The sequence below is a fragment of the Lygodium microphyllum genome, chromosome 6, assembly GCF_053477565.2.
Source record: "Lygodium microphyllum isolate KBCC chromosome 6, Lygodium_microphyllum_v1.1.10, whole genome shotgun sequence".
In the NCBI taxonomy this organism is placed as follows: Eukaryota; Viridiplantae; Streptophyta; class Polypodiopsida; order Schizaeales; family Lygodiaceae; genus Lygodium; species Lygodium microphyllum.
The window spans coordinates 79,697,755-79,724,562 of NC_141140.1; the positions used below are offsets into that span (position 1 = coordinate 79,697,755).

General features: G+C 44.4%; 1 protein-coding gene across 3 annotated transcripts in view; it reads left to right on the plus strand.

Annotated features, from left to right (window-relative positions):
* The first annotated feature begins 1,271 nt into the window (after positions 1-1,271).
* LOC148034723 (beta-phenylalanine coenzyme A ligase-like) overlaps positions 1,272-26,808 on the plus strand; it is a 70,748-nt gene continuing 45,211 nt past the window's right edge. The window contains exons 1-4 of one of the 3 annotated variants that reach the window (XM_087679684.1): positions 1,272-2,089; positions 2,209-2,271; positions 2,369-2,449; positions 3,364-3,553. In XM_087679684.1, coding sequence (XP_087535810.1) covers positions 1,379-2,089; positions 2,209-2,271; positions 2,369-2,449; positions 3,364-3,553 — 1,045 coding nt within the window. In that variant the 5' untranslated portion in view covers positions 1,272-1,378. Of the gene's footprint in view, positions 2,450-3,363; positions 3,554-26,808 lie in introns of all 3 variants that reach the window. The other 2 variants (XM_087679685.1, XM_087679683.1) reach the window with 2 other exon arrangements.

A 26,808-nucleotide genomic window follows, 5' to 3' on the forward strand; every position in this document is an offset into this window, starting at 1 on the left:
GTTGGACGTAGTAGTAGTAGCTGGTAGGAAGATAGGCATCTCACAATCTTTGTAGGCAGCACAAGGGTTGGTTTCGGCATGGCAAGACATTCTCTCCAAGGCTAAGTGGGTTGGAACACAAGATAGAAGAGGAGATGGATCCCTCAAGCAGGTTATTTGGACCTTCAAAGATGCTTATGATCTGCCATATAGGCCTCCATAAGACAAGCCTTAGATGGCAAGAAGGCTTGGCCGCCACAGAGGCATACTCACGTGGAGGGATTTATGGAATCCTAGTGGTAATGTACTTCATAAGCCAAGAGGAGATGCCTGATGAATATGGTCTGACCAACTCTAAAAATGAGTTTATGGTTGGCATTATGTGAAGACTTGAACAGTTGTGGCCTACTTCAAGAAGGTGAGAGATGACAACATCACCACATTTATGATCTCCTAGAGAGGCAAACTACTAGGCAAATGCAGGAAGAGCAGGGACTTGGCCAAGGAAGATCCTTCACACATTCTATGAGTTGCAGAGAGTTGGAGAAAGTGGCACCCCCTCGCAAGGCAGAAAACTTGGACTAGTGGAGTGCTGACAATCGACAAAGCCACTCCATCCATGAGATTGAATTTCTTCTTGTGGAGTGTAGTAATGTGCAAGCTCCCCACAAGGGAGAGACTAAGTAAGCTGATGAACATTTCACTGCTTTGTGTCTTGTGCAAGCATGCAACTAAACCCACAAGGCACCTCATGTGGGAGTGTAGGGAGGTCAGAGGAATTTGGAGCAAGATCAAAGCTTGGATTAGGAAGGTAGTTTTCAATGAGCAACTGGATGCCAAGCTAGCCCTTTTTGGTGACCGTGGGAACAAGGATCAAGCTTTGGAATGTGGTGAGAGCCATGACTCTCCAACATATCTGGAAATACAAGAATGAACTTGCCTTTGGCAGATGGAACAGGAATGATGCGATCAGTGAGCTATAGGGAAGGATTAGGAGGGAAACTTTGCTAGCTGTACGTGGATGTCTTTTGTTAGATAAGGCCTTCAAGGTCTTCTACAAAGCTTTATCTAAGGCACGAAAAGACTTCTTGAGAATGGCCCGCTGGTGGCCCTGTATATAATTTACCCTGCTTAATAACATAGTTTTGCAACCGCATTATTAAAAAAAAAAAGAACACCTGAAGATTTCAATTTACTATGAATGGGATATCCGATATAGTCAATAAATAATTACGACATTGTACGAAGGTATCGTGTGGGCCGGCACTCTTGTTATTACCACCTTCTGATAGTTGGCGTTCTGGACTCCTGTCGTATTATCATCTCATCTCATGATTCACTGTTCATCGTTCATACAGAGACCCAAAGAGAGAGTGTGTGTGGGTGTGTCTGATCAGCCATGTCGAGAGATCCCCTGTCAGGCTTCTGCGCCAGCAAGGGCACCTTCTGCAGCAAGCGCCAGCCCGTGGACCTCCCCCAGGACCCTGCCCTCTCCCTCCCTTCCTTCGTCTTCCTTCGCCCCGGCTTCGATCCCTCCGCCGTCGCCTACATCGATGCCAGCACAGGCCGGCGCCTCTCGTACGGCCAGCTGCACGACCACATTCACGCCGTCGCTGAGGCGTTGTGGGAGCTCGTCGGCGTCCGCCATGGCGACGTCATCCTCCTCCTCTCACCCAATTCGATCCCCTTTGCGACCCTCATGCTCGGCGCCATGTCCATCGGCGCCATCGCCACTACCTGCAATCCCCTGAACACTCCTGCAGAAATCGCAAAACAGGTCCATGATTGCGCAGCCAAATTCGTGGCCGTTACACCTTCGCTCATCGATAAGGTTGCCGGCATCGCGGCTGGCCTCAACCTCCCCGTAATACTTCTTGACGACGAACCTGAAACATCAGCAAGCATACCATCGGCTGCAACTACAGCCAACCTTAGGGTTTTCCACTTCCTCGAGCTTCGGCGAGGCATCTTATGGACCCGGCATCATTATTTGGAACCCCAGAGACGCCATCACGTGCAACAAGATGACACAGCCGCCCTTCTCTATTCTTCGGGCACTACTGGTGCCAGCAAGGGAGTCATTATCACACACAGGAACCTTATCGCGCAGGCACTACTTCTTCTTTATGCCCCTAATGATTCGCCCTGGAATACACGCGTCTACATGTGTCTCATTCCTATGTTTCATGTCTACGGCCTGGCGTTTTTTGGGTGTGGGCTTCTCTACAGGGGCTGCACAGTCGTTCTGCTTCCGAAGTTCGACATGATAAAAACACTGGCTGCTATTCAAAAGTATCGTGTCACCCATTTGCCTGCTGTGCCACCTATCATCATAGCCCTTGCCAAGTTGCCTGTAGTTGAAAAATTTGACCTTTCCTCCCTTGTCCAGGTGGGCTCTGGAGCAGCTCCTCTCAGCAAGGAGGTGATTGTCGCTTTTAGAGCAAGATTCTCATCAGTCATACTTGTGCAGGTAACCCATGCTGTTCCCGGCTTTTTGATCTCCTATGTGAAAATTAATTGTGTACTGGATAGTTGTAGCTTTACCATGGCTTGAGGCTTACTCAGCTTAAATATGAGTACCACGAGCACTATTAACTTTATCGCAGAGGCTGCTTATGGCAGTATCTTGTCTGTGTTTAGGATGAGGCCTTGGCACTTCCAAGAGTTTTCTATAATTCACCACTATGTTGATCATGATGCTGTGTTTCACTGATTCAATTGCAGACATTTAAGGTCTTGCCATCACAATTGAAGGTGCCTGATGAAGATCTGGCATGTGACTTTGTTACAGTAGGCTGCCAAGACCACTAAAGAACTGGCACTTTGCTGTCTTCTTCCTTTACGACTGTGTTATGCATTATCAAGAGCGAACTCCAAATGCTTTTCTATACAACATTTGACACCACATATGTTATGTGCTTGACATCCTTGATTAGGGCTGAACATTTAGTCAGTGGCAGTAACCTTGTCTTAGGAGCTGGCTTAGTCTGAGGCTCAATCATATCTTTTTATTCTTCAAGTTTTTGTTCAAACTTACTGTATTCTATAGTACAGATTGAGTTTCCCGTTTATCTTACTAGTGAGGCTTTGTAGTTATTGCACTAGATAAATGCACAGGTGGAAAACTTATTTAACTGTACCAGATAAAGCTACAGCAATTTTGGAGGGAGTTCTGCATGTTACAAATGCTGTTGGGCAAAAATTGTTCTCAAGATTATCAAAATGCATAGTAATTGGATGTTAATTATATGATGCACCAAGTTCTGATGTAACACTCACTATTGAACATGAAAATGATTGAGTCATTGTTCCAAGGGACCCCAGTTTTGTCTTGTTTGAAAGAGTAGAGAGTTTAATCTGATTGATTGATCTGGTATTGGGCAGGGGTATGGTATGACAGAAACAACATCAGTGGGAGCAGTCACAGGTTCCGAAGAGGAAGCTAAGCACTATGGTTCTGTGGGCTTACTAGCCCCAAATACAGAAGCAAAAATTGTAGATGTGCATTCCGGAAAGCCATTGCCTCCAAACAGTCAGGGAGAGATATGGATTCGAGGGCCTACAATTATGAAAGGTTTCGTCAGTTATGCTTACATGTTGAAAAGTGCTGTTTAAGTTCTGCATTTTTATAGAAATTTTAGATTTTCTTCATCATGCAAACTTCTAGGACAATTCAGAGAGTATTCATGTGAGTGAGGAGTGAAGAAAATCATAGCCATATTGAAATGGGGAATGGGGAATGAGTAAGGTAACTGCAATGGGCAGGCCCCATCCTCTGTGAAACCAGCCTTCCTTCTAGGATAGGGTGGTAAATGTGATCGAGCACTTAATTACAGCAATTAATAATTGAACATAAGATGCACATTACCTTAGCAATCTTGGACAATGAACACCTGGTTGCCCCTAAAATTGACGCCCTTCTAAGTATTTTTTTAACTTTGATTGCTAATGGAATGAGTACAAGTTGAGATTCCACAATTTCTTTTGTTGTTCCAAAAGCCCTTTGTTGTAATGACAATCAACAAAAGCAATTTGGACCATTTACTGCAACCGGCCTGTTCCCTGGAAAGGGCGGTAGTGTACAACCAAAATACAGAAATGCTTTCACCCAATTTACAGTCGTCCACATTACTTCAAGACACAGAAGCAAGAAGAAATATAGGAAGCTAGAATGCTCCTGTTGCATCACAGACACCCTGTTGGCCCCTAAGTCAGGCGCCCCTTGCGGTATTTCTTTATTCATTAACAAAGGGATAATCCCACAATAACCTGCCTACAAGCTGTCCCTGTACAAAGTGGAGAAGGAAACACAGTTCCAACCCGATTTCGACACCATAACGGCAGTACAACTTGACCTGGTCATTATCCCTACTCAATTGGTGCCTCCATACACCTAAACACACTCAATGAAGTGCCTGGTAAGAAATTCAGCGCTGCATTTTCTGGTTTTTGTCTTTAAACTGCTCCAAAATACATGTACAGTGTCCCTGGAGCTTCCTTGAAGCTTCTGGAGCAAATAGACACCAAAAATGTCCAAAAACCCAAACCTGCAAAAATATACAGCAGGCTGTAATTTCCTGTTTTGGGCCCTCTTTTACCTGCCAATCACTTGTGTGCGTAGGCAGTGGGCTCCCGCACCTTATGGGCCACTTGCCCTTTGAATCCTGCGAGATTTCACGCGAGAAATCTCAGGAAAACAGCGTTTTCCACACAACTATCTGCTTGGGAATGCAATTAGCAAGCCCTGTACCTGTTCAAGAGGCTCTTGCCTCGGCAATTATGCATAACATTACAATTATTGACCCAAAACAAGTTGACCAAGAGGGGAAACTCCGCCCAAGTTTGAAACTTCTGATTGGAGTGCAGAATTGACCATTTCAGCCTGCTGAAATTACTGGTTCAGACCTGCAACTCTGCTGTAATCACTGGTTTTGACCTGCAATTCTGCTGTAATTACTGGTTCAGACCTGCAGTTCTGCTGTAATTACTGGTCAGACCTGTTTTGAAACCTGATTACAACTCTTACTGTTCCCTGTACTATTGAGCCCTCTGTAATTACTGGTTTCGACCTGTTCTGAAACCTGTTTTCAGTTCATATTGCTCTCTGCTCTGTCCTGCATCATCTGGGCCAAATGCCCCTTGATTCTGGCATCAATTGGGCTCTGAAATAGCCTCTGAACAGTTCAGACACTTACTTGGTGAGATTACCACCCTCACCTGTCCCTGCTGGGACAGCATACAAGTGCTCCCGTTCCTGGAGAAAGGCGGCTTTTGCCTCATGCAAAAACAACATATTCCATACACCTGTACCTGAATCAGAAGAAAAGCCCTTGATTCTGCAGCGTAACCATACTGTCAGGGAGAGAGAAAGAGAGTAGAGAGCAGGCTCAAGCCTCTGTGCATCATTGACAAGGAAGACCAGCTCTCAAGAGCTCTCCATCTGCAGCAATCCATCTCCCTTTCACAAAAATGAGCCCTCCATGCATTGAAACTCGTTTTTGTGCTGCCCTCTCTCTCTCTCTTTTGGGAATTTATGCCCAAATTGTGACACATGGCATGCATGTAACAATTTTCTTGTTTAAACCTTTCGGTTTAAAATTCTCCATCCTCGGTTCAAAATTTGACCTCGGCACAGACCAGAGGATTAATCCTCGTACAAAAACGAAGATAATGACGCGAACAGATTCTGAGGTCCAAAAATAGTAACTCCCTAAATTTTAGGAGTTGCTTCCATTGCATCCCACTAGTCTTCTGGCCATCTTTGCAGACTATGGCTACATCCAAATTTGTAATGTAGCTCAACTGAAAGTGATTTTCCACTGATGACCCCACATGGACTAATCTCTTCAAGATTTGTCCATCTTCACTTTGAGCTAGTCTCTTCCAGGCTAGTTCTTCAACACACTTGCCCATATATACTTTCACAAGTCTCTTCCAGGCTTGTCAATCTACAGTGCCATCAGTCTCTTCCAGACTTGTACTGGACCTTAACTGTCCAGTCTTGACTCACTAGACATTCCTGTCTGTTTCATAAACTGGCCATGCAACTCAGGCGTTTAGATTTCGGGATCCTTCCAAAAAGAAAATCCAAATAAAATATGTAATAAACAAATCAACAAAAAGATAACAGTTGTCACAGTCTTGTGACATACCTCCCTCTCGAAATCGCAAACGTCCTCGTTTGCATGAATGTCATACATGCTTCGAGCTAACCCAGTGAACTTACACTTGGCAGCACATGTACAACACATACATGCTATCAGTCAACATTGTGTACTGAACACACTGTTAACACATGTATGTTCTAACTGTGAAACATGGCAGACTATCATCATGTGACTCCACATCACTGTTTCCAGATATAGTGGCCGGTACACCACAATGATATCCCCATAGTGGCAGATTCTCATTTGATGACTCCACATCACCCTGACTAGAGATCTAGTGGCCGGTACATCAAAATAATATCCCCACTGAGTCAATTCACAGAATACATGCCCGATCGAGTAACCATTGTTACAACATGTATTCAATTCAATAGAAGTAGAAACTGTATTCTTGCAAGCAATACTTACTTCTTTAGCACTGAGAAAACCATATGGACACAATAAGTGTTAACCTGTACAAAATCTGTTTCTGTACATAATTTCTTTCTTAAGCAATTGTCACTTTGACAATCTATTTCAGCTTAGAGATACAAGGGGTCAAGGTAGGTTGCAAGCGAAATGCTTCAAGATAAAGTTCCAACACATTAGGTGACTCTGCAAGTTCACCTTCATCTATCCACTTAGCATCTATAGCTGGATAGTTCTTGAACTTAACCAAATACCTTCTAGCAACCTTGCCTTTCACTTTCCTTTCCTTGTGTGCCAGTACCTGTTCTGGAACAAGAATTTCATCAAGTTCCTCAACTTCGGGCTGTTCCTCAGCTGGCATGTCTTCTGGCACATCACCCACATAGGGTCTAAGAAGACTTACATGGAAAGCATTATGAATCTTCCAATTGTCAGGCAATTTCAGCCTATAGCTGACATCACTAATCTTCTCTGTTACTTGAAAAGGCCCATAGTATCGCATACTAAGCTTAGTGAAAAGACTTTCCTTGCCTTTCCGCTTCTTTAAGCGTGCCTTTTCAAACCGCAACAGTACCCCCAAACACTGTTCCTGGTACATAAATCTGGTTTCCAGGCGCATAACCAGCCATACTCTGAAATACAGATCCACCTCCAAAGTACCCAGGATGTACAGAGGTCGGTGGGAAAACCTGTGGTAAAGCCTGAAAACTGTTTCCCTGTCCATTTAAACCAACATTTGGCTGCTGTAAAGTGGCAAGCTGAACTGGCAATGCCTGTGTAACTAGCGTTTCCGGCACCTGTTCCTGGACAGTCGGAACCAATCTTGGAGTCTCCATTGACTCCACAAGCTGCCTTGGCGTTTCCACTGAATCTGCAGCATGCTTACCCTTATCCTGGACCTCTACTGGATCCGAAACCTTTGCAGATTGCCCAACTTGCTGTAAAGGTAGGGAGGGTTGCAAAAATGCCGAAAACCTTGGATTTTGCATCACTTGAGTAAACATACTCACAGCAGCAACTAACTGAGTCTTGAAAATGTCTTCATCCATAGAAGAAGCCGTAAGAACTTGTGGCTCAACCATAACAGGAGGAGTAACCAACTGTGGAGGTCTAGAAGACTCTCCCACCTCATGAACAACAGGGATCTCCTGTGATGAAGACGCTTCCTCTCTGGTGTCTTCCTTTCTATCAGCCATAATGCACAATTCTGTGTCTTGATCCCGGCGAGGGAACCATGCAACCGGCCTGTTCCTTGGAAAGGGCGGTAGTGTACAAACAAAATACAGAAATGCTTTCACCCAATTTACAGTCGTCCACTTTACTTAAAGACACAGAAGCAAGAAGAAATACAGGAAGCTAGAATGCTCCTGTTGCATCACAGACACCCTGTTGGCCCCTAAGTTAGGCGCCCCTTGCGGTATTTCTTTATTCATTAACAAAGGGATAATCCCACAATAACCTGCCTACAAGCTGTCCCTGTACAAAGTGGAGAAGGAAACACAGTTCCAACCCGATTTCGACACCATAACGGCAGTACAACTTGACCTGGTCATTATCCCTACTCAATTGGTGCCTCCATACACCTAAACACACTCAATGAAGTGCCTGGTAAGAAATTCAGCACGCTGCATTTTCTGGTTTTTGTCTTTAAACTGCTCCAAAATACATGTACAGTGTCCCTGGAGCTTCCTTGAAGCTTCTGGAGCAAATAGACACCAAAAATGTCCAAAAACCCAAACCTGCAAAAATATACAGCAGGCTGTAATTTCCTGTTTTGGGCCCTGTTTTACCTGCCAATCACTTGTGTGCGTAGGCAGCGGGCTCCCGCACCTTATGGGCCACTTGCCCTTTGAATCCTGCGAGATTTCACGCGAGAAATCTCAGGAAAACAGCGTTTTCCACACAAGTATCTGCTTGGGAATGCAATTAGCAAGCCCTGCACCTGTTCAAGAGGCTCTTGCCTCGGCAATTATGCATAACATTACAATTATTGACCCAAAACAAGTTGACCAAGAGGGGAAACTCCGTCCAAGTTTGAAACTTCTGATTGGAGTGCAGAATTGACCATTTCAGCCTGCTGAAATTACTGGTTCAGACCTGCAACTCTGCTGTAATCACTGGTTTTGACCTGCAATTCTGCTGTAATTACTGGTCAGACCTGTTCTGAAACCTGATTACAACTCTTACTGTTCCCTGTACTATTGAGCCCTCTGTAATTACTGGTTTGGACCTGTTCTGAAACCTGTTCATACTGCTCTCTGCACTGTCCTCCATCATCTGGGCCAAATGCCCCTTGATTTTGGCATCAATTGGGCTCTGAAATAGCCTCTGAACAGTCCAAAAACAGCACTGATTCAGTGCTGTTTCAGACACTTACTTGGTGAGATTACCACCCCCACCTGTCCCTGCTGGGACAGCATACAAGTGCTCCTGTTCCTGGAGAAAGGAGGCTCTTGCCTCATGCAAAAACAACATATTCCATACAGCTATACCTGAATCAGAAGAAAAGCCCTTGATTCTGCAGCATAACCATATTGCCAGGGAGAGAGAAAGAGAGTAGAGAGCAGGCTCAAGCCTTTGTGCATCATTGACAAGGAAGACCAGCTCTCAAGAGCTCTCCATCTGCAGCAATCCATCTCCCTTTCACAAAAATGAACCCCCCATGCATTGAAACTCGTTTTTGTGCTGCCCTCTCTCTCTCTTTTGGGAATTTATGCCCAAATTGTGACACATGGCATGCATGTAACAATTTTCTTGTTTAAACCTTTCGGTTTAAAATTCTCCATCCTCGGTTCAAAATTTGACCTCGGCACAGACCAGAGGATTAATCCTCGTACAAAAACGAAGATAATGACGCGAACAGATTCTAAGGTCCAAAAATAGTAACTCCCTAAATTTTAGGAGTTGCTTCCATTGCATCCCACTAGTCTTCTGGCCATCTTTGCAGACTATGGCTACATCCAAATTTGTAATGTAGCTCAACTGAAAGTGATTTTCCACTGATGACCCCACATGGACTAATCTCTTCAAGATTTGTCCATCTTCACTTTGAGCTAGTCTCTTCCAGGCTAGTTCTTCAACACACTTGCCCATATATACTTTCACAAGTCTCTTCCAGGCTTGTCAATCTACAGTGCCATCAGTCTCTTCCAGACTTGTACTGGACCTTAATTGTCCAGTCTTGACTCACTAGACATTCCTGTCTGTTTCATAAACTGGCCATGCAACTCAGGCGTTTAGATTTCGGGATCCTTCCAAAAAGAAAATCCAAATAAAATATGTAATAAACAAATCAACAGAAAGATAACAGTTGTCACAGTCTTGTGACATATCTCCCTCTCGAAATCGCAAACGTCCTCGTTTGCATGAATGTCATACATGCTTCGAGCTAACCCAGTGAACTTACACTTGGCAGCACATGTACAACACATACATGCTATCAGTCAACATTGTGTACTGAACACACTGTTAACACATGTATGTTCTAACTGTGAAACATGGCAGACTATCATCATGTGACTCCACATCACTGTTTCCAGATATAGTGGCCGGTACACCACAATGATATCCCCGTAGTGGCAGATTCTCATTTGATGACTCCACATCACCCTGACTAGAGATCTAGTGGCCGGTACATCAAAATAATATCCCCACTGAGTCAATTCACAGAATACATGCCCGATCGAGTAACCATTGTTACAACATGTATTCAATTCAATAGAAGTAGAAACTGTATTCTTGCAAGCAATACTTACTTCTTTAGCACTGAGAAAACCATATGGACACAATAAGTGTTAACCTGTACAAAATCTGTTTCTGTACATAATTTCTTTCTTAAGCAATTGTCACTTTGACAATCTATTTCAGCTTAGAGATACAAGGGGTCAAGGTAGGTTGCAAGCGAAATGCTTCAAGATAAAGTTCCAACACATTAGGTGACTCTGCAAGTTCACCTTCATCTATCCACTTAGCATCTATAGCTGGATAGTTCTTGAACTTAACCAAATACCTTCTAGCAACCTTGCCTTTCACTTTCCTTTCCTTGTGTGCCAGTACCTGTTCTGGAACAAGAATTTCATTAAGTTCCTCAACTTCGGGCTGTTCCTCAGCTGGCATATCTTCTGGCACATCACCCTCATAGGGTCTAAGAAGACTTACATGGAAAGCATTATGAATCTTCCAATTGTCAGGCAATTTCAGCCTATAGCTGACAACACTAATCTTCTCTGTTACTTGAAAAGGTCCATAGTATCGCATACTAAGCTTAGTGAAAAGACTTTCCTTGCCTTTCCGCTTCTTTAAGCGTGCCTTTTCAAACCGCAACAGTACCCCCAAACACTGTTCCTGGTACATAAATCTGGTTTCCAGGCGCATAACTAGCCATACTCTGAAATACAGATCCACCTCCAAAGTACCCAGGATGTACAGAGGTCGGTGGGAAAACCTGTGGTAAAGCCTGAAAACTGTTTCCCTGTCCATTTAAACCAACATTTGGCTGCTGTAAAGTGGCAAGCTGAACTGGCAATGCCTGTGTAACTAGCGTTTCCGGCACCTGTTCCTGGACAGTCGGAACCAATCTTGGAGTCTCCATTGACTCCACAAGCTGCCTTGGTGTTTCCACTGAATCTGCAGCATGCTTACCCTTATCCTGGACCTCTATTGGATCCGAAACCTTTGCAGATTGCCCAACTTGCTGTAAAGGAAGGGAGGGTTGCAAAAATGCCGAAAACCGCCGTAAGAACTTGTGGCTCAACCATAACAGGAGGAGTAACCAACTGTGGAGGTCTAGAAGACTCTCCCACCTCATGAACAACAGGGATCTCCTGTGATGAAGACGCTTCCTCTCTGGTGTCTTCCTTTCTATCAGCCATAATGCACAATTCTGTGTCTTACACCCAAACAAACCCTGGCTCACTCTTTAGGGAAAAAGTGATTCGATCTCGGCAAGGGAACAATGCAACCGGCCTGTTCCCTGGAAAGGGCGGTAGTGTACAACCAAAATACAGAAATGCTTTCACCCAATTTACAGTCGTCCACTTTACATAAAGACACAGAAGCAAGAAGAAATACAGGAAGCTAGAATGCTCCTGTTGCATCACAGACACCCTGTTGGCCCCTAAGTCAGGCGCCCCTTGCGGTATTTCTTTATTCATTAACAAAGGGATAATCCCACAATAACCTGCCTACAAGCTGTCCCTGTACAAAGTGGAGAAGGAAACACAGTTCCAACCCGATTTCGACACCATAACGGCAGTACAACTTGACCTGGTCATTATCCCTACTCAATTGGTGCCTCCATACACCTAAACACACTCAATGAAGTGCCTGGTAAGAAATTCAGCACGCTGCATTTTCTGGTTTTTGTCTTTAAACTGCTCCAAATTACATGTACAGTGTCCCTGGAGCTTCCTTGAAGCTTCTGGAGCAAATAGACACCAAAAATGTCCAAAAACCCAAACCTGCAAAAATATACAGCAGGCTGTAATTTCCTGTTTTGGGCCCTGTTTTACCTGCCAATCACTTGTATGCGTAGGCAACGGGCTCCCGCACCTTATGGGCCACTTGCCCTTTGAATCCTCGAGATTTCACGCGAGAAATCTCAGGAAAACAGCGTTTTCCACACAAGTATCTGCTTGGGAATGCAATTAGGAAGCCCTGTACCTGTTCAAGAGGCTCTTGCCTCGGCAATTATGCATAACATTACAATTATTGACCCAAAACAAGTTGACCAAGAGGGGAAACTCCGCCCAAGTCTGAAACTTCTGATTGGAGTGCAGAATTGACCATTTCAGCCTGCTGAAATTACTGGTTCAGACCTGCAACTCTGCTGTAATCACTGGTTTTGACCTGCAATTCTGCTGTAATTACTGGTTCAGACCTGCAATTCTGCTGTAATTACTGGTCAGACCTGTTCTGAAACCTGATTACAACTCTTACTGTTCCCTGTACTATTCAGCCCTCTGTAATTACTGGTTGAGACCTGTTCTGAAACCTATTTTCAGTCATACTGCTCTCTGCACTGTCCTGCATCATCTGGGCCAAATGCCCCTTGATTCTGGCATCAATTGGGCTCTGAAATAGCCTCTGAACAGTCCAAAAACAGCACTGATTCAGTTGGACACTTACTTGGTGAGATTACCACCCTCACCTGTCCCTGCTGGGACAGTATACAAGTGCTCCTGTTCCTGGAGAAAGGAGGCTCTTGCCTCATGCAAAAACAACATATTCCATACAGCTGTACCTGAATCAGAAGAAAAGCCCTTGATTCTGCAGCATAACCATACTGTCAGGGAGAGAGAAAGAGAGTAGAGAGCAGGGCCAAGCCTCTGTGCATCATTGATAAGGAAGACCAGCTCTCAAGAGCTCTCCATCTGCAGCAATCCATCTCCCTTTCACAAAAATGAGCCCTCCATGCATTGAAACTCGTTTTTGTGCTGCCCTCTCTCTCTCTTTTGGGAATTTATGCCCAAATTGTGACACATGGCATGCATGTAACAATTTTCCTGTTTAAACCTTTCGGTCTAAAATTCTCCATCCTCGGTTCAAAATTTGACCTCGGCACAAACCACAGGATTAATCCTCGTACAAAAATGAAGATAATGACGCGAACAGCTTCTGAGGTCCAAAAATAGTAACTCCCTAAATTTTAGGAGTTGCTTCCATTGCATCCCACTAGTCTTCTGGCCGTCTTTGTAGACTATGGCTACATCCAAATTTGTAATGTAGCTCAACTGAAAGTGATTTTCCACTGATGACTCCACATGGACTAATCTCTTCAAGATTTGTCCATCTTCACTTTGAGCTAGTCTCTTCCAGGCTAGTTCTTCAACACACTTGTCCATATATACTTTCACAAGTCTCTTCCAGGCTTGTCAATCTACATTGCCATCAGTCTCTTCCAGACTTGTACTGGACCTTAACTGTCCAGTCTTGACTCACTAGACATTCCTGTCTGTTTCACAAACTGGCCATGCAACTCAGGCGTTTAGATTTCGGGATCCTTCCAAAAAGAAAATCCAAATAAAATATGTAATAAACAAATCAACAAAAAGATAATAGTTGTCACAGTCTTGTGACATTTGCCCCTTAATTTCACCCAGAATTGCACAAATGGAACCACCAATTGGCCAAAGTTTGTCCCAATTCACAATGGATGGCTTGGCATTTTTAATTCCTATCAATTTCATGAATTTCAAGTGTTGATTTCAGTGTACAATGCCTTCTCTTGTTGGCATAGGTCCCAAGGTGGTTGCAAAATCCTAATTTCTATAAAAATTTTGGGTTTATAACAGAGATATCTCTCTGTTGTCCACCAAATTTGGTTGGGATCTCCTCAAAATGGCTGACAAATATTGAGATCTCCTGAGAACGGGTTGGGTGAGAGAAAGCCAAGATGAGAGAGAAATTTTATTTTCTTGTAAGATAACCCTAAATTCACCTTGTTGCTTGCTTCAATCTGCATTAAAATATTTTCACTTGATCAACAATGTTGTTGCCAGCTCCAGGATGGTGACTCTTTGCTGTCCCCTGTCTGTTGAGGCCCCAGATGGCTTTCTACAGAGCAAATTGGTGTTCTTTGATCAGAAAATGGATGAGCAGCTCTCTCTCTCTTTCTTTTTCTCTCTCTCCCCCAAGCTATAAATTGATTGAATGACTGATTCCCAGTCCCCAAAAACGTTTTCTCAGTTTGCATGGGTATTTGTTTCAAGTGGCAGTCTTCTAAACTGAGTTTTTAGCATTATCGAGCCATTTAATTAATTTTTAAAATTAAATAATCCTAAAAATTAATTTCAGTCCTTTTGACCCTACCCAAAATTAAATATGTCTATCCACAGTTAAATTGGCTAGGCCATTTGTAACCTGGAGTAGCCCTCAATCTATGTTGATCCTTAGATTTGCATTAATTAATTAATTAATGCTAGTTCCTAGTATCACCACCGACACTTATTGGCCAAATAATTGTCCCAAGGTAAAAACTTACACAAACTGACCCACAAAGCCCAATTGGCATAACTTATCACAACTTTTACCTTTGACACCCACTGCATCCTTGGGGTCCTTTGTCTATTACCATGAAATAACTGCCATGTGCATCACGTGTTAAACAACCTTACACATTTGATTAATAACTTAATGAAATGTTATCATCAAGACTAAAGCATCTCAAAATTTGATGCCCTCGTGACAAACTTCCCCCTCTCTATGAGCTGTGAGACATGCTAGGCACGGTGGATTTAATGCAAAAATCCCTAATTCCTTTGGGCAGCCTAGAAACATATTTTTCCACTTGCTCATGAAGGGGTATGGGGCAATAAGAAGTAATAGGTAGCAATGCATCCCAAAACTTCTTATTATATTGCTCTAAATTTTTACATTCTTTAGCACCTGTTTCAAGCTGTCATGATGTGCACCTCAAAAGTACTTATCAACCAATTCGATGCAAACATTTGCTTGAATTGTACCCATGTTGATGGTGCTCTACCTTGCATCAAAAGAGTGGACCACCACTGCGATGCATTTCCTTTCAAGAAAGTGGTTGCCTTTCGAATCTTCGAGGACTTTAGTGAAGTTTCCCCTTGAATAGGCTACATCAAATTGTTGAATAAAAGTCCAAGCTTTCAGCCTACTTGTGTACCATCATAGCAGCCAGAAACGTCAGAAATGTTTAGAAACGAAATGCCAGAAACGTTTAGAAATGAAACTTCAAAAACATGTTTCATTTGTTTCTTTCAAGAGGGGGTAAGAGAAGAAACGTGGGTTTTTTAATATAGGGATTTTTAATAGTTTTGACTGGGAAAAGAGGTTCTAAACCTCTATGGAACTCTCTTAAACAAAGAATGGCTAGTTGAGCTTGAGTGATAATAGAGTCAATTGAGAATAATACATTATACGTTACATATCCATGATCCATTATTGACTTGTCACTTATGTCAAAGTTAGTCTTTGGACAAGCTAAACTATGGTTTATAACTCAAAAATTATGATTCATACATATCATACAAAGAAAATTAAAATTAACATGTAAATAGCCTATCTATAATATGGACCGAGTCAAGTTGCAACATCATGATTCTCATTTCAAAACAAATTGACAAAATGTCAAAATCAAGAAGGAATCGTAATATATCATAAATAACTCATAAATGAGACTAAAGTTGTATAATATTCAAATCTCAAGACAAGTATAGATACTAGATTGACAAAGTTCAATAACTAAACAAAATCACAAAAAAATTAGTCTCTCATCCAAAATCTTGAGCCCTCACGAGTCATTACACATCATCATCATCATGTTTAGCATTGTCCATTAGTTTTTGTCAAAAAAACCATGTTTTGGGTTCCAACTCACCAAAAAAATAAAAAAAGTTAAAAACGCCCATGTTTTTTATTCTCAGAAATGTTTTGTACTTTAAGAAACGTTTCATAAGTTTCAAATTCAAAGAAACGCGTTTCTTAGCTGCTATGTGTAGAAAGGAGTCAAACTTCACTACTTTTCCACCCTCATCATAGTCTTTTGTTGCCCCTTTGGGTGTCAAGTTGTCATACACTAGTTGCTGCAAAAAGGGTACACTTATTGAATTTACATCAAAACCAATACCAAATGGAGCATTTGCATGATCAACATTCATTCCTTGAGCCCCATAAGCATTCGGGGGTATAAATGCATTACCGGACATGTTTCTTTGTGCCTCAAGTATCAAGCCAATGCTACCATACATAGGGTTTTGCATATTTCCAGCCATACCCGAATACATTGGGCCTTGCACACCATGCATTGGCTATTGCATACCATGGGGATTTGTACCATATATTCCCGTATGTGGTCCTTTTTCAACCATAGCATGAAAAATTGTGCTTCCACCAAAGTATCCTAGCTGCCCCATCATAGCATGCATGTCCGGCTGTCCAAAATCCATTGGATTGGCACTTCCATGATGGCCTCCCATTTGTATTCCTTGGCACCTAGGTACCAATTGTTTTGCTTCATTAGCATCTTTGGGAGCCTCAAGAGAAGGCTTTGGCATTACCTTCATTGCACCTTATTGTCTTGAAGGTGTAGAAGATGTTGAGAAACCCTTCACCTACAATTTTCGTTTTTGCGTTTCTGCGTTTTGCATTTAGGGTTTGCAGCCCCAAAAAGGGGCGCCATCCTAGACTGACTGTGCCTATTTATAGGCCACTTTCTCATTCATTCCTTATGGTTGATTCATTCAGTCCGTCACCTCTTCTCTCCAGCCTCTCCACTACCCTCACACCCCTTGAGGAGGACATTGCGGTTCGTGGTTTGTGGCTGTCTTCATCATCTTCCTTGTGCTACAACACCCTTGTTCCCTTGTATCACATTCACTCCATGATTCAGAACTTCATCATTCCATTCATCAGAGTTTTTTTCTCTCTTCTCTTCTCTTCTCCATGTTTGCCGAGTTCACTCCGTGTTCCTCCCCGCCAACCCTATTGTCTCGTTGGTACGTCATCTTTTGACATGGTATCAGAGCTGGATCTGTTGAAACAGCGGCAAAGATCCTCCACTCCAGTGAAGGCAAAGATCGATGGCGGGTTTGGCATCCACTTCTCTTCTTCTTCGGCTGCATCAAAATCTCATTTTTGCAGGTTTCTGGTGTTTTCAGCTTGCTGCCCACACCTCTTTCACGGAGGACATCGCAGTCTCAGCTGTCCCTTGTTGTCATCTATAATCTGGCGCATGTTTCAAGCCTTCCACCCGCAGTTTGCAGCTGTTTACAACAGAGCGACAGTTTGCTGATCACTCTCCATTCAGAAACAATCTCGTTTTTGCAGATTTCAGGTATTTCAGCTTGCTGCCCACATCTAAAACGCGGTGGACATCACGGTCCAAGCTGGCCATTGCTGTCTAGAACAGTTTGGTGCCTGTTTCCAACCTATCACACACTATTCGGAGCTGATTTCAGCATATTGACTGTTGCTGCTGTTTTTTTCTTGCGTTTTTAGTCTCTCTCTCACCTGTTGCCTACGTTTTTAGCCTTTCTCTCATCTGCAGGCTGCCCTCCCTGCATTTTTACTCTCTCTTACCTGTTGCTTACGTTTTTAGTCTTTCTCTCTCCCGTAGGCTATCCTGCCTGCGTTTTTAGTCTCTTTCTCTCCTCACCTGCATTTTTCTACTGGTTGCAACCTCTTACTGCTGGTCACATTCTCCTCCCTCCCACTTGCAACTCACTTCCAGCCCTTTCACTACCCTCCCACCCCTTGAGGCGGACATTGCAGTTTGTGCTTCACGCTACCCTCACACCCCTTGAGGCGGACATTGCGGTTCGTGGTTCATGGTGGCTGACCTCTTTCTTCTTCAGCAAGGCACACTGGTATCCATGGATTCTTTACCAACAGATGACCAGACTATTGGGTACTCCTACTGTGGCATCACCGGACACACCACTGATGCTTGCCAACTTTGACCTTTGCTCCACACCCCTCCGGAGTACGTGTCTTTTACCAGGCACTCCTTGTGCCACCTCTCCTTTCTAGGCCACAGAGATCGTTTTGCATCGGCTATTAGAGTACTATGCTCAAGGCAATAAGATGCATTCAATGCGCACTAAGTCCTTTCGAGCACATGGAGGATCGATTGGTGCTATGACCTCTTGGATATCGTCGCAATGCCAGCGGCAATTCTCTCCCACTTATTTTCAGGTAAAGTGACTCCCACGATGGGCTTTGCAGTCCGCTCCACCGAGAGACAGTGATTGTTTGATACCGTCTTCTCGTCGGTCTGCTCCTTCGAGAGACAGTGGCTGCTCGACTCCTTCTTCTTCTACCCAGTCTGCTTCACTGAGAGACAGCGACTGTTGCCCACCTCTTGCTCATTTTGAGCCCCGCCCTTCCCCACCCTCGACTACTCAGGTTCGAGAGGCTACCTTTGGGAGCTCTTTGGCACTCCAGATACCTTCTTCAGTACGATCGACGGCACTTTCTTCGTCTTTAGACATTTCGGAGTCTGTGATCCATGAGTTTTTGGATTCCCTATCTACTTTAGAGGGGGATGTTATTTCTTTGCCCTCAGAGGGGGCATCTACTTCTTCGACTTCAGCGGGGGCCTCTCCACCTCCCACCTCAGAGGGGGAACCTACTCCACATGAAGTTCTTCACCCATCCTCTACTTTCTTGGGGTGGCTGTCTTCAACCAGTCATCTCTTCTACTGATACCTAGGATCTTCAGGTACCACCTAGATCGGGACCTCAAAGGTTCAGCCGTGACTTGGTGACGAGGCCTTCGTATTCCTTCCAGCATGGATGCACAGAGCTAGTGGCTTCTCTCCCGAGGTTGTGTTTCGGGTTCTCCAATTCACTCTGTCTGCTGATCTTTACTGCAGGTTCCCTTTTCGGTGGAAATCTTGGATCTTAGGGATCCTCTACATCTTCTTCCTCCTCTTCTCTTCTTGCCTTGGTCACTTGGTTAGCATGGAGCCACCTCCCGAGATCAAGTACGGGCATATCCTTATGGTTCTTGGCACCACACAAAGTCCGACATTCCTCCTATGCATTGCATGTTTTCATCATCTTTGTACTAGGGCGCTTGGGCAAGTGAACAATTTCCCCACAAGGGACACTGTCCAAGTGGCACATGTTGCATAGGCATTGCATCTCCATCTCACTCTTCTCTTGTTCCCCTTTTTGGGCCTGAGAGGGGGTGTTGAGAAACCCTTCACCTGAATTTGCGTTTTTGCGTTTCTGGGTTTTGCGTTTAGGGTTTGCAGCTACAAAAAGGGGCGCCATCCTAGACTGACTGTGCCTATTTATAGGCCACTTTCTCATTCATTCCTTACGGCTAATTCATTCAGTCTGTCACCTCTTCACTCCAGCCTCTCTACTACCCTCACACCCCTTTAGGAGGACATTGCGTTTCGTGGTTTGTGGCTGTCTTCATCATCTTCCTTGTGCTACGACACCCTTGTTCCCTTGTATCACATTCACTCCATGATTCAGAACTTCATCATTCCATTCATCAGAGTTTTTTTCTCTCTTCTCTTCTCTTCTTCATGTTTGCCGAGTTCACTCCGTGTTCCTCCCTACCAACCCTATTGTCTTCTTGGTACTCCATCTTTTGACAGAAGATGTATTCTTCTTGCCCTTGTTGTCCTTCTTCGGAGCATTCAAAAATCGGGTAAACTGAGGATTCTTTGCTAATTCAGCAAAGAGATTTGCTGCTGTTCTCAACCGATTTTTAAATTGGTAATCAAATTCCTCTTCACTTTTTTGGTCATTAGTCTCATGATGCCTTAAGTGTTAAGAGTCATTCCCTGAATGCTACATTAGCAGGTGCCACGTGGCAACAGTCGACGGGGACTGCATCAGTTGGCTGCATTTAATGCAGCTGACCTGATCAATTATTGGCATTATTTTCAGCCTATAAATAGATTGAGTTTCCAACAATCTTGGCATATTGTCTCTCACAGATTCAGCCTGCTGACTGTGGAGATTGCTCTCGGGGTTGACAGAGATCGAGATTCTCAAGGTGGAGACATACGTAGATATTCTCTTTGCACCTATGTATAATTCTGCATCCTTATACAACATTCTTCACTGCAGATTTTCTGCGTTTTACTGTCTGTTTCTCTCTCTCTTCTGTCTCTGTTCACTCTTTGTCACGGTCGTTTACTTCCGCATTGCTTCGCTCTGACATGGTATCAGAGCGTTGAAGGATTGACCTAGGGTGGTTAGTCCTTCAATGCTTCCGGATTGCTTCGCTGTGATATGGTATCAGAGCATTGAAGGACTGACCTATTTGAAGAGGAGTTTTCAGCGTGACACAAGGCTGCGTTTTCAGCATTCAAGTGCGAGCAGGTGGGCTGCGCATTAGAACAAGGTTGAGGTGAGCATGGGCGTGCGAGAAAAGAGAAGATTTGCTGAAGATGTTGCTGTTTTTGCTGTTAAAGAAGGAAGAAGGTTGTGTTTTCGGCCTTCAAGTGCAGATTTTACATTTTCATTGCCTCCAGCAGGTGAAGAAGAAATGGGCCGAGTGAACCTTAGCCCTAGCAGGCTGTATTTTCATAGTCAGAGGGGGACTTCTTTTTTTTGTTTTGTGATTGTGTAGGCATTGTAGGTGAAGATGTCTTCTGGGGCCAAGATAGAGTTTCAGGCGATCGTGGACCGGAAGGTGCCTGTCCTATCGGCTCTTCCTTCAAATGAAAAACTCGATGGTGAGAACTACTACATCTGGCGGGTCATGAGACTTGCCATATTGGGGTCCTATGATTTGGTGGAGCTTGATACGGAGGCTCATTTTTATTTCTCTCATATACTACAGTTGTCATCTCTCATATAGAGCATTTGACGATGGCTAGGGAGATATGGTTGGAGTTGGATCAGATGTATAATCGGATGATCGTCATGAAGCGAGTTTCTTTGGAAGTGCAAATGAGGACTATGAGTGTCAACAAGCCATCATCCATGCGGGAGCATATCAACAAGCTAAGGCAGCTTCAGATGCAGGTTCAAAACACAGGGAAGGTGATCACTTCTGAATACCCACAATAACTCTTCTTTCATGGTTATCGCCTCACTTCAGTGGTTTTTGTTCCTCTTTGATTGCTTCAAGGTGGTCTGAGACTCTTTGGTGGGAAGAGTTGGTTCTTATGGTCTTGGACCAAGAGGAGCAACTGAAAGGAACCAATGCTTCGAAATCTGAAGCTTTGGTTGGTCAATCCTCTCAAAAGAAGGGGAAGGACCAAAAGAAGAAGAAGGACGACAAATCTAAGAAGGACAAAGGCAAGGAGTCTACTTGTCATATTTGTGGCAAAACAGGTCACTGGAAGAAGGATTGCCCCGACAAGGAGAAGAAGGAGAAGGAGAAATCTTCAAAGGATTCTAGAGCAGTGGCTACTCTCTCATAAACTGCTTTCCTCCATTTGGAGGTGGTTGAGGATTCGACCCTGTTGGCTTTTGATGTTGCGTTGACGGCCCCATTTACACGGGAGTGGATTATTGACAGTGGTGCCTCTAGGCATACGACTCCTTCTTCAGCAGGTGTTACTTATTTGCGGCCTTCTCATGGTTAGATTCTTATTGGAGATAGTTCTTCTATTCCTGTTTAGGGACGGGGCAACATGCATCTTATTCTAGATGGGCGTGGTGGTGCCCATGCATTTGAGGTTCTTTATGTGCCGGCTTTGGGTTATCATCTTCTCTCGGTGCTTAAGATTTGTACCCTCTGCCTTGTCTGATGTGATTTCTTTTTGGATTCTTGATTGAGGATCAAGAGCGGTTATTTCTTCAGGCTATGAGGAGAATGGAGTCTACAAGTTGCGGTCTTCTTCTGCCTTGACTTTTCATCTTCTTATCTCTCAAACTCAGTTTGAGCGGTGGCATGCTCGGTTTGGTCACCTCAATTATGAATACCTTTGGAAGGTGTCTAAGGACCAATTTGTTCAAGGTTTGCCAGATATTGTGGTGAGTCAGCAGCCTTGTGTATCCTGCATTCGTGGGAAGCAGACTCGTGATATTGTTCCCAGCAAGGCTTCGAGGCGGTCTTTAGCACCCTTAGAGCTTGTTTCCACCAATCTTTGTGGACCAATGCAGACGGAATCCCTTCGAGGGAGTTTGTATTTCATGCTCATTGTAGATGATTACAGCAGGATGACATGGGCCTATTTCTTGAAGCTGAAGTTAGACGCTTTCTCCAACTTTAAGGATTGGTTGCTCTTTGAGGAGAACTGATCGGGGCGGAAGCTAAAGACCTTACGATTGGATAAGGGCGGAGAATTTGTTTCTAATGAGTTTGCGCGGTTTTGTGCAGATTGTGGCATACACGAGGAGTTTGCCAATACAAATACCCCTCAGGAGAATGACATTTTGGAGCGGAAGAATCGCAGTGCGATCGAGATGGCCCATACCATGATGGAGCATCGTCAGACACCTCAGTGTCTATGGTTTGAGACTGTGGCTACTTCAGGTCACATCCTTAATCGTTCCCCTACTTCCATTGTTGTTGCTATGACTCCTTTTGAGGCGTACTTTGGATCAAAGCTCTATGTTTCTTATTTCAGGATTCTTAGGTGTGATGCTTATGTTCACATCTCGAAGACACAGCATAACAAATTTGAAGCGAGTTCTAGAAGATAGGTGTTTGTGGGCTATAGCTTGCAATCTCAAGGCTACTAATTGTATGATCCTATTAAGCGGGATGTCTATTTGAGCCGTGATGTTCGGTTCATGGAGGTTCCAGCCCCAGAGGGGGATGAGGATCACCTTGTACTTGGAGATCTCGGTGATAGCTGGGTCCCAACGACTGTTCCTCTCGAGCCTGTGTCTCTTGAGAACTCTTCTTTGGATGAGGAGCCTACTTCCCAGCCACCGGCTTCACTGATTGGTCCTTTGTTGACGGTGGACGTTCCAGAAACTTCAGTAGATAGAGAGCGCCGAGGCAAGATTTGGCCTCCTCCTCGTTGGGCCCGTGACACGCTCCGAGACTTAGGGATTGAGGGGGTCCTTGAGGAGTGGCAACCGCAGGATGGACCGCGGAGGTCATGGCGGCACTAGGCACATACTATGGAGCTTGTCTGCTCTAACTACTATTTAATGTCCTATGTTATGCAGGATAGAGAGCCTACATCAATGAAGGAGGCTTTACAGTCTGATCATTGGCGGAAAGCGATGGAAATTGAGTTGGATGCTATTGAGCGGAATGGCACTTGGTATCTTGTGCCTTGTCCCTTTCAAGAAGGTGATTGGTGTTAAATGGGTCTTCAAGACCAAGTACCATAGTGATGGCTCTTTGGACAAGCACAAGGCTCGCCTTGTTACTAAAGATTTTGCACAGCACTGAGGTGTTGATTTCCATGATACTTTTGCCCTTACTGCTCGCATGGCGACTATTCGTGCTGTTCTTGCCTTGGCTAGTCATAGGAGATGGCCTGTCTTTCAGTTGGATTTGAAGTTGGCCTTCTTGAATGGTGATTTGAAGGAGGAGATCTATGTAGAGAAGCCTCCAGGCTTTGGTTCCTCAGATGGGAAGGTTTACAGGTTGAAGAAGGCATTGTATGGCCTGAAGCAGGCTTCGCATGCTTGGAACGAGAAGATTGATTTGTTTCTCCAGGCCAAGTTGGGATATGGGCGCTCTAGGGCCGATCCACAGCTTTATGTGCACACTTTAGAGGGTGGTCGTGTGTTGTTTGTTTTGTATGTTGATGATTTGATTGTTATAGGTGATCATGCCCAGAAGGTTGAAGAGACGAAGGCAGATCTACATCAGAAGTTCGAGATGACGGATTTAGGATTTCTCCATTTCTTTTTGGACCACGAGATCTCCATCTCTCAGCAGAGATATTGTAGGAGCTCTTGGTGACTTTTGAGATGGAGGATTGTCGGTCCATTTCTACTCCTATGGATCCGAACTCGAAGGTCACTTCACAGGCAGATTCTGCTTTGGCGGATGCTACCTGCCACCGTCAGCTGATTGGATCATTGATTTGGCTCCTTAACACACGAGTTGATCTATGTTTTGCTGTAGGTCTCTTGACTGGGTTCATGAGTGCCCTCAGCAGGTGCATTGGTAGGCTACTCAAAGGATACTTCAATGTCTGAGGGGGACCTCTGACCTTGGGATTTCCTATCCAGCAAGTACAGATGCTTCTGATCTTGCTCTTGCAGGTTGGAGTGATTCGGATTGGGTTGGCGACGTGGACCAATGGCAGTCTACTATAGGTTATTGTTTTACCTTGGATGCTGGTGCTATTTCTTGGAGAAGCAAGAAGTAGCCCACAGTAGCCCTATCTTCGACTGAGGTAGAGTATCAGGCTGCGTCTTCTACCACATGTGAGACTGTCTAGCTTCAGCGTTTGTTGGAGGAGCTTGGCTGCCCCCAGACTCATCCTACTATTTTGCGATGTGAGACTGTCTAGCTTCAGCGTTTGTTGGAGGAGCTTGGCTGCCCCCAGACTCATCCTACTATTTTGCGATGTGACAATGAGAGTTGCATTGCCTTGGCTTGGAATCCCATATTCCATGCCTGGACGAAGCACATTGAGATCCAGTACCACTTTATCAGGGAGAAGCTTCTGGATGAGACCATTGATATGGAATACTATAAGACCGAAGACAATCTTGCCGATTTGTTTACAAAGGCACTTCCCAGGGCTTTACTTCACCGACATTCTAGATCCCTCCATCTGTTGCCTTGTTCAGGATTTGAGAGGGGGTGTTAAGAGTCATTCCCCAGACGCCACATCAGCAGGCTGCCACATGGCAGTAGTCGAACTGCAGCAATAGTCGGCTGCATTTAGTGCAGCCGACGCCGACCTGATCAATTATTGGCATTATTTTCAGCCTATAAATAGGCTGAGTTTCCAGCAGTCTTGGCATATTGTCTCTCACAGATTTCAGCTTGTTGATTGCGGAGATTGCTCTTGGGGCTGACGGAGATCGAGATCCTCAAGGTGGAGATATATGCAAATATTCTCTCTGCACCCGTGTATAATTCTGCATCCTTATACAGCATTCTTCACTTCAGATTTTTTTTGTGTGTGTGTGTGTCTCTCTCTCTCTCTCTCTCTCTCTCTCTCCCCCCTTCTCTCTCTGTTCACTCTTTGTCATGGTCATTCGCTTCCGCATTGCTTCACTTTGACATTAAGGCCCTACATCTTGCCCAACGGCAACATTTTCAACTTGCTGTCCATGGTCTGAGCCTTGTCCAAGATTAGGCATTGCATTTCCTTCATTCCCATGTGAATGTTCATAGTCAAAGGCATCGTCACTGCTTTTCCATCCCACTATATAAAGACATATTGCCGTAATTTCTCAGCTGAGAGCAATAATCAGCACTAGCACAAAGCTTTGGCTTGCAATTAGGTGCCTCGGGCCCACCAAATCAAGGGATTGAGTGATCTCTCGGCATTGGAACCATGAAATCAGCCTTCTTTCTAGGATAGGGTGGTAAAACCTGATCAAGTACTTAATTACAGCAATTAATAATTGAGCATAAGCTGAAATGCACGCATTACCTTAACAATCTTGGACAATAGACACCCGGTTGGCCCCAAAACTGGCTCCCCTTTCGGTATTTCTTTAACTTTGATTGCTAATGGAATGAGTACAAGCTGAGATTCCACAATCTCCTTTGTTGTTCCAAAAGCCCCTTGCTGTAATAACAATCAACAAGCAATTGGAGCCATTTGCATCTTGATTTTCACCCAGGAATTGCATAAATGGAACTACCAACTGGCTAAATGTTGCCCCAATTTTCAAGTGCTGATTTCAGTGTACGATGCCTTCTCTTATTGGCATAGGTCCCAAGGTGTCCAAGAGAACTTTGGGGGTAAAAAGCAACAACTAAAGAAAATAAAAGAAAAATATTTATATAAGTAAATAAGGAAAGCACCTGTAAAAAGTATCACCACCTGGTGACAGGTCCCCTCTTGTGATCGGGCTCTAGGGTGGCATGCCATCTCCCATCTATATCTTCTCACTGGCAAGTATGTGCCCCGGCTCTAGTGTGTCTCTATATAGAGGATAATGTCCTTGTTAGTAAAGGTCTCCTGGAATAGCCCTGCATCCGTCCTCATGGTCCCATTATAGTTCCATACAGTGAACTTCCAAGTATGTCTTTTAGGCCGTGCCTGATCATTGGCGCCTATCTGTGATAATGATGCACCGGTCTTTGTATATTGCCCATTTGCTCGCTTTTGGGCCTCCATAATTTGCGGTGTGCACTCCCTGTGGTGGGATACATGGGCGGGTGTGAGATCATTCTCAAGGTGTACTTTTTCTCCTTTGAAAGCTTTCCTTTTGGAGAGAGAAGCTCGCCGTGATTCCAAATCAGCAAATTTGATGGTAAGGGGTTGGCCCTTTTCTAGATCCTTCTCTACAGGAAGCAAACTTCTACTATCCTGTTACTGGTTTGAACATGCTCGATGCTAATTCTGCGATCGAGTTCTACCTGCAGGTAGGACAAATGTTTAGCACTCCTTGGGAAACAAAATCTCTCTCTCTCTCTCTCTCTCTCTCTCTCTCTCTCTCTCTCTCTCACGGGCGTGTGATGGGCGAATGCTGACGGGGGTGTGACAGGCGAATGTTGACGGGCGTGTGACGGGTGAATGCTGATGGGCGTGACGGCTGCTGTATGACGCTGACATGACGGACGTGTACCTGGCGTGACGTGACTTGCCGTGTGCCAGGCGTGACGGACGTGGCTATCGTGAGTGACTGGACTGTTAAGTCCATCCTCCAAGAGACGCCTCTCTGGTGTAAGGTAGACCTGTTGTGAGCAGGAATGTACTTGGCGTGAGAT